Source organism: Giraffa tippelskirchi, chromosome 12, assembly GCF_054371585.1.
Source record: "Giraffa tippelskirchi isolate mGirTip1 chromosome 12, T2T-mGirTip1v1.2.pri, whole genome shotgun sequence".
Taxonomy (NCBI): domain Eukaryota; kingdom Metazoa; phylum Chordata; class Mammalia; order Artiodactyla; family Giraffidae; genus Giraffa; species Giraffa tippelskirchi.
This window is the reverse complement of record NC_137286.1, coordinates 63069672-63082177: the sequence shown is the minus strand read 5'-3', so window position 1 is coordinate 63082177 and position 12506 is coordinate 63069672. Positions and strand designations below refer to the sequence as shown.

The 12506-nt window shown below is 53.0% G+C and overlaps 1 protein-coding gene across 15 annotated transcripts in view; it reads right to left on the bottom strand.

Annotated features, from left to right (window-relative positions):
* The window catches only part of ATP10A (ATPase phospholipid transporting 10A (putative)), a 172399-nt gene that overhangs the window by 42983 nt on the left and 116910 nt on the right, over window positions 1-12506 (bottom strand). For all 15 annotated transcript variants that reach the window (XR_014071884.1, XR_014071879.1, XR_014071880.1 and 12 more), the window contains 4 exons: window positions 11123-11208; window positions 2624-2730; window positions 2106-2237; window positions 709-839 (listed from right to left, as the gene is read on the bottom strand). Coding sequence is in view for 9 of the 15 variants with exons in the window: in XM_081552048.1 (XP_081408174.1) it covers window positions 709-839; window positions 2106-2237; window positions 2624-2730; window positions 11123-11208 (456 nt within the window). In the remaining 6 variants the exon portion in view is untranslated. The remainder of the gene's footprint in view (window positions 1-708; window positions 840-2105; window positions 2238-2623; window positions 2731-11122; window positions 11209-12506) is intronic.

The window sequence follows — 12506 nt, the reverse complement described above, 5'->3', positions numbered from 1 at the left end:
TAAGGCAAAGACTGAACCTTCTGTTCACTCTGTCTCCCTAAGGAGGGTGGCAGAGATGCTCACTGGCCCCTCCACTCCCACATGCCTTTGGGGCGTAGTTTCTCACTTAATGATGAGGACTTTTTTGGGAGGCATGGGAACTAACAATAACAACAACAATAATAACAACCAGGGCTGCAAACTGCAATGTGATATCCTGAACCGACTCCTGGAAAAGAAAAAGCACATCAGTGGAAAGACTAGTAGAAGCTAAATGACGTCTGGAATTTTGTTCGTGGCAGAGTCTTAAAGCTGGTTTCTCAGTTTTGACAATGTACCATGGAAATGTAATACACTCACATTGGGACACACTTGGTGAGGGACACGTGAGAATTCTCTGTACTATTTTTTGTAACTAGTCTGTTGATCTTAACATTATTCTAAAATAAAACGTGGGCTTTTCAAAGAAGTAATTCAGTGAAAAAAACACTGATAGAAAAACCAACCTCTTGGAACCTAAGAATCTTAAGAACAGTAAAGGAGAATTTTAACTTGAAAAGCACCCCAGAAAAGGTCCTTTAGATAAGCCAGGTGGAACACAACAGGCAACACATTCGTCAGGTGAATCTGTGTTCCTCCTAGATGCAGGAAGTTCTTAGAAGACTATGGTGACCTGACGTTCTCACCAGAAAGGTAAAGCAATTGGCATATGGAACTTAGTATTGTTACCTGCAAAACTATTATCATTGTCAAAAACGAGTAAACTGCAGCTGGCACTGGGGATAAAGAGGTGCCATCAGACTCAGGGACATCAAATAAAGATTTCTTCTCTTGATAGCGCTGCACCCACAGTCCGTGTCCTGTAGCAAAATTCAAAGAGAAATGTCGTTCACCCGATAGAAAAATAAGAGCAGTGTTAGCCCCAATTACAGCAACACTTGAAGACTTACTCAACGCAAGCACACTGGGCTCTGTGAGCTCGACCGGCCACCCAAGAAGGCAAAGCCCGTGGTACTGTTGGCACCGTGATCAGAGTGCTGGAAGGCAGGCCCTGGACTGGGACTCTGCCCCGGAACTCCCCCGTCACTGGCACCAAACGGCACACCGGTCACGACGTGGGAAGTGGGTATGTGCGGGCAGCTGCCAGTGAGAAACCCCAGAGAGTTTCCCAACGTGTGTCTCACGACACACTAGTAGGCTCTGAATACTGAATACTGCCTGTTGTTGTCCCTGCTTGGAGATTCAGAATTCACCACAATATTGTAAGGTAAGTAGCCTCCAATTAAAAAAAAAAAAAAAAAGAAACTTAAAAAATTTCACATCTCACAGACTGAGAACCAGTGAACTCGCTCAGTCTTGTCTGACTGTTTGCAATCCCATGGACTGCAGCCCACCAGACTCCTCCATCCATGGAATTCTCCAGGCAAGGGTACTGGAGTGGGTTGCCATTTCCTTCTCCAGAGGATCTTCCCGACCCAGGGATGGAACCCAGGTCTCCCGCGTTGCGGGCAGACGCTTTACCCACTGAGCCACCAGGGAAGCCCGACAGACTGAGAAGCCAGCGGCAACACACGTGATCTCATCATGACCAGCTGATGACAGAGCCCTTTACAGGCTCTGAGACCCCTCACACCTGGAGCACGACGATCTTTTGCCCAGAGACACCACGTGCTTGTGCCGGGCGCTCCCAGGCAGGTGAGGTCTGGAGGCCACGGGAGGCCGCAGGTGCCAGAGTCCGCTCTGAGCCTAACTGCCAGCCCCTTCCAGAACCCAGTAACGTTTGCCCTGTTTTCACAGAGTCCCTACTAGTAGAATTTGTGCTTCTACTGATCTTATTCCTGCTATCAGAAGGTTAGCATCACTTTTTCCACTGGAATCATTACAGTCGACGTGATTAGGCTGTCCTTCCACCCAAGAAGTTGCCAATTTGAAAAAGACCACTTTGGCGAGCTCGTGCATTGAGGCGTCTCCACGTGGCCTCACTGGGACAAACACCCCAAGTCTCAGCCCAGGACAAACGTGTGTAAGTTAGAGCCCCAGGTCAGAAGGAGACAGAGGCAGCCTGGCAGGCGTGCTGCGGGCCACCCAGCAGTGCCCACTCCTCACAGCCCCTCGAGGAGACTCACCGACAGCTGAGAACAGGGACATGCCGATGAGCAGGAGGACGCACCAGAGCACGTCGCAGTTCATCTGCCTCTCCAGCTGGCTGCGCTTGTAGCGAGGGCCACTGTTGTTCAGCAGGGCCTTGGTCTCGTGTCCTGCGGGGCAGACAGAGGACAGCGATGCGTCAGGGCCGGCGGGGATGGATGGGCTCTGCTGACTCCATGGACTGAAGAAGGAGGCTGCCATCCAGCGAGCCATAAGGGACAAGCTCAGTCAGAAAACCGGGCTCCACAGTTCATCCCAAATGTGTAACCACCATGGGGCAATGCAGAGAAAGAAAGAGGCTAACATGCTAAGAACACTCCCGGTCCAGATATGATTAAACATTTTGCTTCTTTCTGTTCTCCTGGTTTCCTGCAATGGGTTTATGCTCCTTTGGTAATCAGGAACAGAACAAAAGAATCAGGAGCCACGTCTAGGAATACTCAGCCCACTGTGGCAAGCCAGCGCTCGTCCCAGACTGGTGACAGGCGGCACCCACCTGCATAGATGACAATGCCAACGACGGCTTCCGTGTTTCGGAGGGTGCAGCCTCGAAGCAGCAGGTTTTCTTTGTAGAGTCCAGCCTTTTTGCCATTGTCATGGATGCTGTCAGGGAACAGTTGGCATGGGTCAGGAGGCTGCTTACTCCTCAAGCAGCACCACCAGGTAAGGCAGGCCTAGACTGGGAGCTGGAGAGGGGAGGGGCGGCGGGGCCCAGTGGGTCTCAGCAAGAGCGGAGATGGGGCTGGAGCTCACTGTAACTGAATTTCTACACGCCTCCCCAGAGCCTGATGTTTGTTCATTTACTTTGCCCATGGGCTTTGTGGAATAATAAGAAATATATAATTTCCTGATCCAGGGCTCCTAACACCTTTGTAAACAGGAGTGCTAGAATAACCTTTTATTCTAATATTTAGTCTCTGACCCCAGTACCTGGCACAGAGCTCCCAAAATTCTTGTAATTTCCTAAGTGATAAGAGCATTAGGAATGCCTGCTGTTCTAACGCTTGGTCTTTGAGCCTGGCTGTTCCTGACACACAGGACTGAGCCTGGCACCCGTGGGATCAGATCCTCTCCCCGCGTGGGGTCAGAATTGAGTTAGACTGTGGGACAGCCGGCTGATGTCACCGAACTGCTGGCTGTGGGAAACACCTACACTTCAGAATTGGCAGCAGGACCCCTGTAGGCTTGTCACCACAGAGACTGGCCACAGCTAGAGGGGGCAGAGCCCAAACTGGGGCCCGAGGTGGGACGCTTGCCCAGGAAGACCCAGGTAGGGGTCTCTGCCACGGCCTGCTCACCACAGGACACTGCTCCTCAGCAGTTCTCCTCATGGTGTCACAAAGTACAGACATTCCTTGAGAAAAAGGGATCACACTGGTTTCAACAATAGTGTCTACATTCTCTTCTTCTTATAAAAAGTCGTTAGAAACATCAACATGTTAAATTTGATGTGATAAATTCCACGAGACAATTTTATACATTTGGCTTATTGGGCTTCCCAGGTAGCTCAGTGGTAGAGAATCCATCTGCCAATGCAAGGAGACACTTGAGATGTGGGTTTGATCCCTGGGTGGGGAAGACCCCCTGGAGGAGGAAATGGCAACCCTCTCCAGTATTCCTGCCTGAAGGATCCCAGGGATGGAGGACCCTGGCAGGCTACAGTCATAGAGCCGCAGAGTCAGACACGCTGAGCAACAGGGCGCGAGTTAGATTCAGAGCCTATACAAAGTTCAGGCAACTGCTTTTGAAATTCATTTTCTTGACCCATTAACGGCAGGCGCACCCTCAGCCTTGTTGGCCAAGACTGTCCTATGCTAGGGCCTTTCTGGTGTGGACAGGGTCCCAGGAACCTGACGTGGATGGGGTCTCCATGTGGACAGGGTTCCAGGAGTGGGTCACAAGGGGAGGTCCCGGAGGCTTCCAGAACTCAAGCAGGGGCTCAGCCTGACCTCCATCAATCAGGCAGTAGCCCCCGCCTTCTGCAAAGCCACCCGCTCACAGCCTACGTGGACAGGCCTCTCCAGCCCTCCTGCCTAGCCCCAGCCCTGTCTCCTTCTCTGAGGTCCTGAGGCCAATCAAGGACCCCTGCAGCTACCAACCCTCCCACAGCTCCTAGCACAGTGCCCACTGACCAGGGACACAGCTGGTCTGGAGAGGAACAAGGTCAAAAGGAGCCCATAAGGTGTTTTCCTGGAGGAAACAGCACTTCCTGCCACTTCAGTCTCTGGCCACCTGCATGAGGGATGCGTCAGACACAACCCACATTCTTCACAACCAGGGAAATCAAAATATTTCACAGTGAAAAAAAGAAGCGAAACAATAAAGATAAGGCCAAAGCGCATGCTGGGGGACACATTTCCTGCAAACCTGGTATTCACCAACAGCAACAGTTTCTGCAGAACTCATGCAAAGTAATGTGCAGGACCATGGGCAATCAACCCCGTGTAATATACCCCTTGTGGCAATTCCAGAACAGAGTAAAGTTTCACTTTAAAAAGAGATTCAAGACTTGAGACCTCAGTGCCAGCTAAGGTGTCCAGAGACCCGCACGTGCGAGATGTCACACACAAAACCCAGCTCTACCACCACGCTTCTCTCTGCAACAGCCAGGCATGGAAACCACTTCTCAGGACAGCAGTCAAGGACACATCATCTACATCAAACCAGTTAAGTTTATTCAGAACAGAGATGGACTCAACAGGAACAAGAAAAAGGCATTTATTCCATTAAGCTTCCTTTGACATGACCTACACCTTTCAGCAACTACTGTGCTGTCTAATGCGACCAAGTCAGACCAGAGCTGGTCTCGGCAGGTTCATCGGCCGGTTTCAGGCTCCTGGCTGCACACGTGAGGATCGGGACTGTGCTCTGAGGGACAGCCCTGCGGGAGAAGGGGAGAGAGGCTGGAGAAGGGCGCCACCTAGCAGGTGCTTGGTAGCAAAAGGGCCGCCTCCGTCTCCTGAGGGGGAAAGTCCCTGCCGAGGGCAGCAGGGTCCAGCAGGCACCAGGCTGACTCTGGGAAGATGCACATCACAACGTGAGCCCAGCACACTGCCCTCAGCACCTCTTTTTTATGGGTTGACATGTGTTCTCCCCCAGGATTCGTTTGTTCATGTCCTAACCCCAGTTATCTCAGAATACTGCGCTTGGAGTTAGGTCTTTCAAGAGACGACTAAGTTAAAATGAGGGCATATGGATGGCCCTAACCCCACATGCCTGCTGTCTCTAAGAAGAGGAGATCTGGACGCAGAGTTGGACACACACAGAGGTGAAGGCGGTGTGGGGGCACAGGGAGAAGGTGGGCGTCTGTACACTCCAGACAGGGGACTCGGAGACGCCAGTCCCGCCGACACTCGGCTCTCAGGCTTCCAGCCTCCAGAACCGTGAGACAGTGTGTTTCTGTGGTTTAAGCTGCCCGGTCCACGTCAGCCCGAGCAGACGGACACATTCTTTAACGTTTAACCTGAGCCACACCGAAGAGCTCCTGGGTGGCAGCCAGCGTCCTGAGGTCCCCCGTGGTCAGCAGGCTCTGTGGCCCACAGGGAGGGACCCCAGAACCCACTTCATGGAGGACTTAGGACAAGAAACAGGGCCTGGCTTTACAGCTGGAAATGGAATCTTGAATCAGAAGACAAAACCAACTAACCTCTGCTTTATTCATTCTTCAGGAGTAAGTGAAAATGGTTAACCAGTGGCTTCAAAGGCCACCATCACTCTGCCCTGGAGCTGCTGAGTGAGCGGAGCGGCTCGCCTGAATGGCCAGAGTCTACATCCACAGCAACTCTCTGGGCTGCCAGGGCCCAGGGCAGCGGAAGAGGTGGACAGTGGTATTATTTCCAGCTGCTCTCTCTGAGGATTTCGTAAGTGCTTAACTAAAGGGACAGGGCTTCCCAGCTGTCACAGTAGTAAGAATCCACCTGTAGTGCAGGAGACGCACGAGAAATGGGTTTGGTCCCTGGGTTGGGAAGATTCCCGGGAGGAGGAAATGCAACCCAGCCCAGTATTCTTGCCTGGACAATCCCATGGACAGAGGAGCTTGGAGGCCTACAGTTGCAAAGTGTCAGACAAGACTGAGCAACTAAGCACGCACAACGAAAGGGACTGCATTCAGGCCAAGGAGCAGGGCTTCCCTGGTGGCTCCGGGGCACAGAACCCGCCCGCCGACGCAGGAGACACAGGTGTGAGACCCGACGCAGGGAGATCCCACATGCCGCAGAGCAACTAAACCCCCGTCACAGCTACCGAGCCCGTGCCCAGGAGCGGCACCTCCTGAGCCTGCATGCTCTAGAGCCTGTGATCTCTCCTGTGACGGGAGAGCCACTGCAGTGAGGTGTCCCCAGCGCAGCTAGAGAGAAGCTCCCCTCCTCCAGCACAGCCAAAACTAACTAAATAAATAGAGCTGTAAAAGCCAGTGGGCGTTGAAGCACACTGGACTAGTGAGGCGCTTGACATTTTTATTTTAACAGCCTGAGCTATGTTTCATATCCTGTGAAATTCATCCATTTCAAGTGTATACCTCAGGTTTCTTTGATATATTCACAGAGTTTTCCAATAATCCCCACCAGCTAATTTTAGAATTTTTCATCAGAAAGAAACCCTCTACCCGTTGGCAGCCACTCCCCATTCCTCCCCCACGTCCAACCCTGGCAAACCACAAATCCACTTTCTGCCTCTAAAGATGTTCCTGCTGTGGACATTTAACGCCAATGGGGCCACACAGTACGGCTGACACCACCCTCTGACGAAGCGCCCTGATTCACATCATGTCTTTCACTTCATTGTCAGCCACTGTTCTCTCCAGAATTTGCTGGAAGCCAGGCTTCAGAAACACAGGATAACTTTCCTAAGGGGAAGGGGACGAGCTGGGATTCTGTCTGGGGACGTCTTGGTACAATCTCAAGCATGGTTAGTTCTCCACCTGCAAAGAGCTAAGGTTTCACGTTCGGATTAAGAGTGAAACCCACTGGCCTGCCTGGTGGCCTGAATGAGGTTACAGGGCGGCAGCTGAGGCCAGGCAGACGATGAGGGCCAGCAAACCAGGGAACTGGCTCCACGGCTGCTCTGGCCTGAGTCTAAGCCTCAGCTCTCCCGCCCAGGGCAGCCCCAAGCCTGGGCGTCAGGACCAGAGGTGGGCGGAGGCCCCCTGCCTCCCTTCTGCTTGGAGGAGGGCTCAGGACCTGGGCCCAGGCCTGGCTCTGAGGCCCTGCTCAGCTGCCTCCCTACTCCCCAGCACTCTTCCTGGAGGCCTCCGCCTGAGTCACAGAGGGAAGCGTTTTCAACACACTGCGGCCAACAGCCAGCTCCGGAGCCCTGGCTGGACAGGCCTGTCCACTAGAGGGCCCGTCTGCACCCTGACATTCTTGTAGCAAATCCCAAATACTGCCCAGTAGGGAGAGCGAAGCACAGCTGCACGGGCAGTCTAGGCACTCAGGACCTGAACGGGCCAGGCTCTGGCGGAAGCCGTGGGCAGGACGGCCTGTTGGAAAAAGAAAAAGCACGACAGGGCTGGACCAGAGCGGGCCCTCGGGTGGCAGGGGGTGGGGCGGTGCCAGCCAGGAGGACACGGGAGCGCCTGCTGGAGGCGTCCGTCTGGGCAGGTGAGTCGGCTGTGGGCACAGCAAGAAAGAGGCCGCTGGGGCTGCAGGAGGGAGAGAGGTCACAGGACACCCCCTCCCGGGTCCCCGCAGTCCCCACCCGTAGAGGGCCCCCGGAGCTCTCCAGCCGGGCTTCTGTCATTTCTCTCTCCCTACCAAGCGTCCCTCTTCTGTTTTCGAGGCTTTCATTCTCGGCTCGGCCCTTCCTTTTCGAGACCCGTTTCTAGAAAGAGTGGTTGCAAACAGAGGTCCTCTTCCGTCCCCGTCATCGGGGGCAGCCCCCACAGCATGGCCCTCCCGCCCAGGCTTCTGCGGAGTCCAGCGGACAGCGGCCTTCCTTCCGACCTGGGCTCCTGTGCTTCTCCCACCGCACTGCCCTTGGACGAGCATCCCGGGGCCCTGCTCCCGGCTGTCGAACTGCTGTCTGTACCCTTTCCTCTCGTGCCCTCTGACTCTGACCCACGGTGGCCTGCCGTCTCTCCATCTTCAAACACAACCTGCAGACAGAGGCTCCTCAAACCCGTAAATTCAGCTCCTCCTCCCCTGAACTATCATATGCATTTTTTCTATCAGCTGGGTCATTCCACCAGATGGACTCACCAGCTCCTCACGTGCAGGGAACCCCAACTCCCATCTCTCCTCCACCAGTCTCTTCCCCCCGATCCGCACAAAGGAGACAAGCCCTCCTGTCAGTCTGCTCTTCCACTGGATCTTCCCCCCCAGGGAGTATTCGAGTTCCCCGCTCGGCCTCCCTCCCAGCTGGGCTCTCTCCCTGCTCTATAGTATGTCAGCATTAACCCAGAAGCAATGACCGTAATAGTGGCCGATGTTTATTAAGCACTCGCCCTTCTGAAAGCTTTCCACATACTAAATTGACAAGCTTTGCACCCATGACGCAAGGGCCTCCTGGATTCTCCCCATTATACAGATGAATAAAGTCGAGTGGTTCACCAGCACTGTCTTGCTGGAAAGCATGGGCTCCAGAGTCTGCCAGCCTCAGTACAAGCCAGATGTAGTTAATATCCCTGTTTAACACAGAGGCATTAAAAAGCACAGATACTCTGCCAACGAAGGTCCACATAGTCAAAGCTGTGGTTTTTCCAGGAGTCATGTATGGATGTGAGAGTTGGACCATTAAGAAGGCTAAGTGCCCAGGAATTGATGCTTTTGAACCATGGTGTTGGAGAAGACTCTTGAGAGTCCCCTGGACGGCAAGGAGATAAAACCAGTCAATCTTAAAGGAAATAAACCCTGAATATTCATTGGAAGGACTGATGCTGAAGTTGAAGCTCCAATACTTTGGCCACCTGATGCAAAGAACCGACTCATTGGAAAAAGACCCCGATGCTGGGGAAGATTAAAGGCAGGAGGAGAAGGGGATGACAGAGGATGAGATGGTTGGCTGGCATCACTGACTCAATGAGTTTGAGCAAGCTCCAGGAGACGGTGAAGGACAGGGAAGCCTGTGTGCTGCAGTCCATGAGGTCACAGAGAGTCAGACACGACTGAGTGTCTGAGCAACAACCATCAAACACAGAGGGAGCTCCCGAGGGCAGAACCGAGAGCTGCTGACCAGGGGCCGAAGCCCCCCAGCTCTAGCCCCACTCCTGGGCAGGTAACAAGTGTGTGTGGCGTGGTCTGACCTCGGCTCCTGACGTCCCGCACAGCAGGAGAGCACAGGCCGTGATACAGCCTGGAGAAGGTCAGAGTTATCAGCAAAAGTTACCCGTCAGCAAGAATGCCCATAGAACATTCTCCCTAGAGGCTGCCCCCACCTCCTTCACTTCAGGGTCTGCTCAGTTCTGCCCGCTGGGCCCTGGAGATTTTGGGGTGATGCCAAGGATGGTGTACAAAGTCTGGGGCTGGGGGTGGGCGGTGCGCACAGGGGCTGGGAAACCCACAGGAGACCACTTTCAGATGCAGACCCGAGTACCTGCCCCGAATTTTACAGATGACATTTAAGGAGTTTTCTTATGAGTTTTACCCTCCTTTAACCAGTTCCTTTAAGGGGTGATCTAACACTTCCAAGTTCTGGTTGACCCTCAGGCAAGAACAGGCACGCACTGGCAGTCTCAGCAGGTGTGAACATCTCTTGCCTTCATTGTGCATGCTTTTCCTTCACTGACTCTCCCACTGCCCCCAACAAGATGGGGAACCCACTGTGTGCACACAGGCAGTGATGCTGGACGTCCGCAAAGCAGAAGACGCGAACTCATGCCAAAAGCTCCCGCAGTGGAGCCCCTCCAGAAGCAGAGCTGCAGCCCTGCTCACCCGTCCGTGGTGGCCACGCTGCACCTCGGCCTCTCAGCAGCACCCTGAGCCGCCGGCCCTGCCAAGCTGGACGGCTGTGGAAGGCCCCAGCTCGCCGCATCACCCCTGCGGCCCCCAGGCTCGGGCCTGCACAGCTGGCCCCCACCAGTGGCAGCGCCACAGTCCATGTGACACCCTGTTCTCTCCCACACCGCCCGTCCATGGCCTGCACAACTATTAACATGATTACGGGGATTTCCAACCATTCTCAGAAGCACAAGGGTGGCCCTTACTTCCCCCGGAGGGCCCCCAGCCCAGCTTCAACAAGGACCACCAGGCAGCTGATCCCATGTCATTCATCTGCCTTTCTTGTCTCTCTGTTTTGGAGCAAGGAGCTGGACTATTTATTTAACATGCTCAAGGACTTTTAATTTTGCTATGTCTCTGTGTTCCCCTAACTACAGTGAAATAAACAAGACGGAAGGCATTTCTTTTGCATTCAGTTCACTGCATTATCCCCAGAGCTTTAAAAAGGGCCTAGCACATAGTAGGTGCTCAGCAAATACTTGTTCAGTGGCTGAGAGTATGAACAAAGGAATGAACTCCCAGGCGGGCTCCGTCTGCCCTGGGTCTGTGCTTCCATTTATGGGGCCACGTGCACTCACCTTGTTCCTCACACCCCCGCCTTCCCAGGCTGCTGGACGGAGGGGATCTGACCAGCTTCCACCGCCAACAGACTCTTGTCAGGCAGCCCCGTGAGCTCAGGGACAGGGCAATGTCCTGAAAGGCTGCACTCACACACAGACACATGCTGTGTTATGCTATACACCATGGGCCATCGGACAACAACATGGATTTGAGCTGTGTAGTTCCACGTATTCACAGGGTTTTTTCTGGTAAACACAGTATTACACCATCCAAGGTTGGCTAAATCCACAGACGTAGAACTGCAGATCCGGGGGGGTGGGGGGGGCAGACTATGGGACTTAAAAATCCGTGGTTTTGGTACCCTGGCAGGTCCTGGGATCAATCCACCACGGACACTGGCAGGGGTTGGCACCACACACCGCAAGCTGCTCAAGGGTCGACTCTACATACTCATGCGGTTTGTCAAACAGAAGGGTAAGCCCAGGCAGAGGTCCGATACTCACATGCACCCACGGAACCTAGTCAGGTCGTTGTTGGGCTTCTCACACTCGATTATGCTGGTGAACGTCAAAGGATTGAATTCGGAGACCTAAAATAATAGCATGCACGCATTAGAGAGATCTGGGGTCAGCCTTGTCCATCTGCAAGTCACTTGCTTCTCAGTCTCCCACCCACAGCGGCAGCATTTCATGAAGGACTCCACGTTTGTAACCTGTGTGTGCGCACACACACACACACACACACACACAGTGTTTGGCCTGTGCAATTTGTTTCTACAGTGAATGACAGCTGTCAGTGAACCCACAGGACTGTAGCTTTAATGCAAATTAAGCATATATGGTGGAAGAGGGAAGGGATGAGCTGAGTTTCTTGAGACAGATCAGCACCTTCCAACTTTCTACACAGATTCGGAGAAGTAGATTCCATCTGAAAAATAGGAGCTTAGAATAAAAATATCATTTCCTCAACATGCTCTAAAAATTCTTCACAGATATCTGGGGGCAAACATTTAAGTAATCAGTGTGTAAGCCAATAATTTCTTTATCCTTCTGCTTGATAAAAAAGTGAGAGCTCACCACGAAGGAAGTCCTTCCCTTAGGATCTGGCACCAAGAGATGAAGCAAGGCCTGGCTCGTGTGGAGAGATGAGTGCAGAGAGGGAAAGGGCAAGAAGGGTGGGTGGCAGGGAGCGAACGAGAAATCCTGGGGACACATCTCCAGTGTAAACTACCGAGGGCAATCCACAGAGTTTAGACCAGCGTGCTCTGATCAGGCTGGCCATTCTCTTTCATCCATCAAGTGTCACCACGTGGTTAAAAAGAAAAAAAAGATCTGTCTTGGCTCACGCAAGCATAGCATCACAAAAAAGGGTAACTGATTAAACATCATAGGGACCAACTCCCAGGTAACAATTACTCCAGCACAACAGTGCCCCCCTTGGCAGAGAATATAGCTGTAAAGGTAACACTCAAAATTCAGTCTCGACTGTTTTCCAGGGTATCACGTACATTAAAAGAACTCACTACATAGTACTTGATTCCATAGCTGAAAAGAAAGCGTGGCTTTAAAAGACTCTTCTTGAAGTTTCATTAGCTATGGGCGCCTCTCTCCGTGGACTGAAATGCCCCCTGGCTCTGCTCCAGAGTATGGCTGTGCTTGGAGGCCTGTGTTTATTTCAGGCCGTGTGGATCCTCCTGAAGCCAGGCGGTTGCCTTTTCCAGAGCAGACCTCTGCAGATGCAACGCCCAGGACGGCCCTGAAGGGGGTGAGTTCCACTGCACACCAGGGTTATTCTTGGCAGACAGGGAGGGCGAACTTAAAATACTCTGTCTCTGTTTATGATTCTTTCTCTCGAAGAAAAATGTAACGTGCATGGCTCAGAGACTAG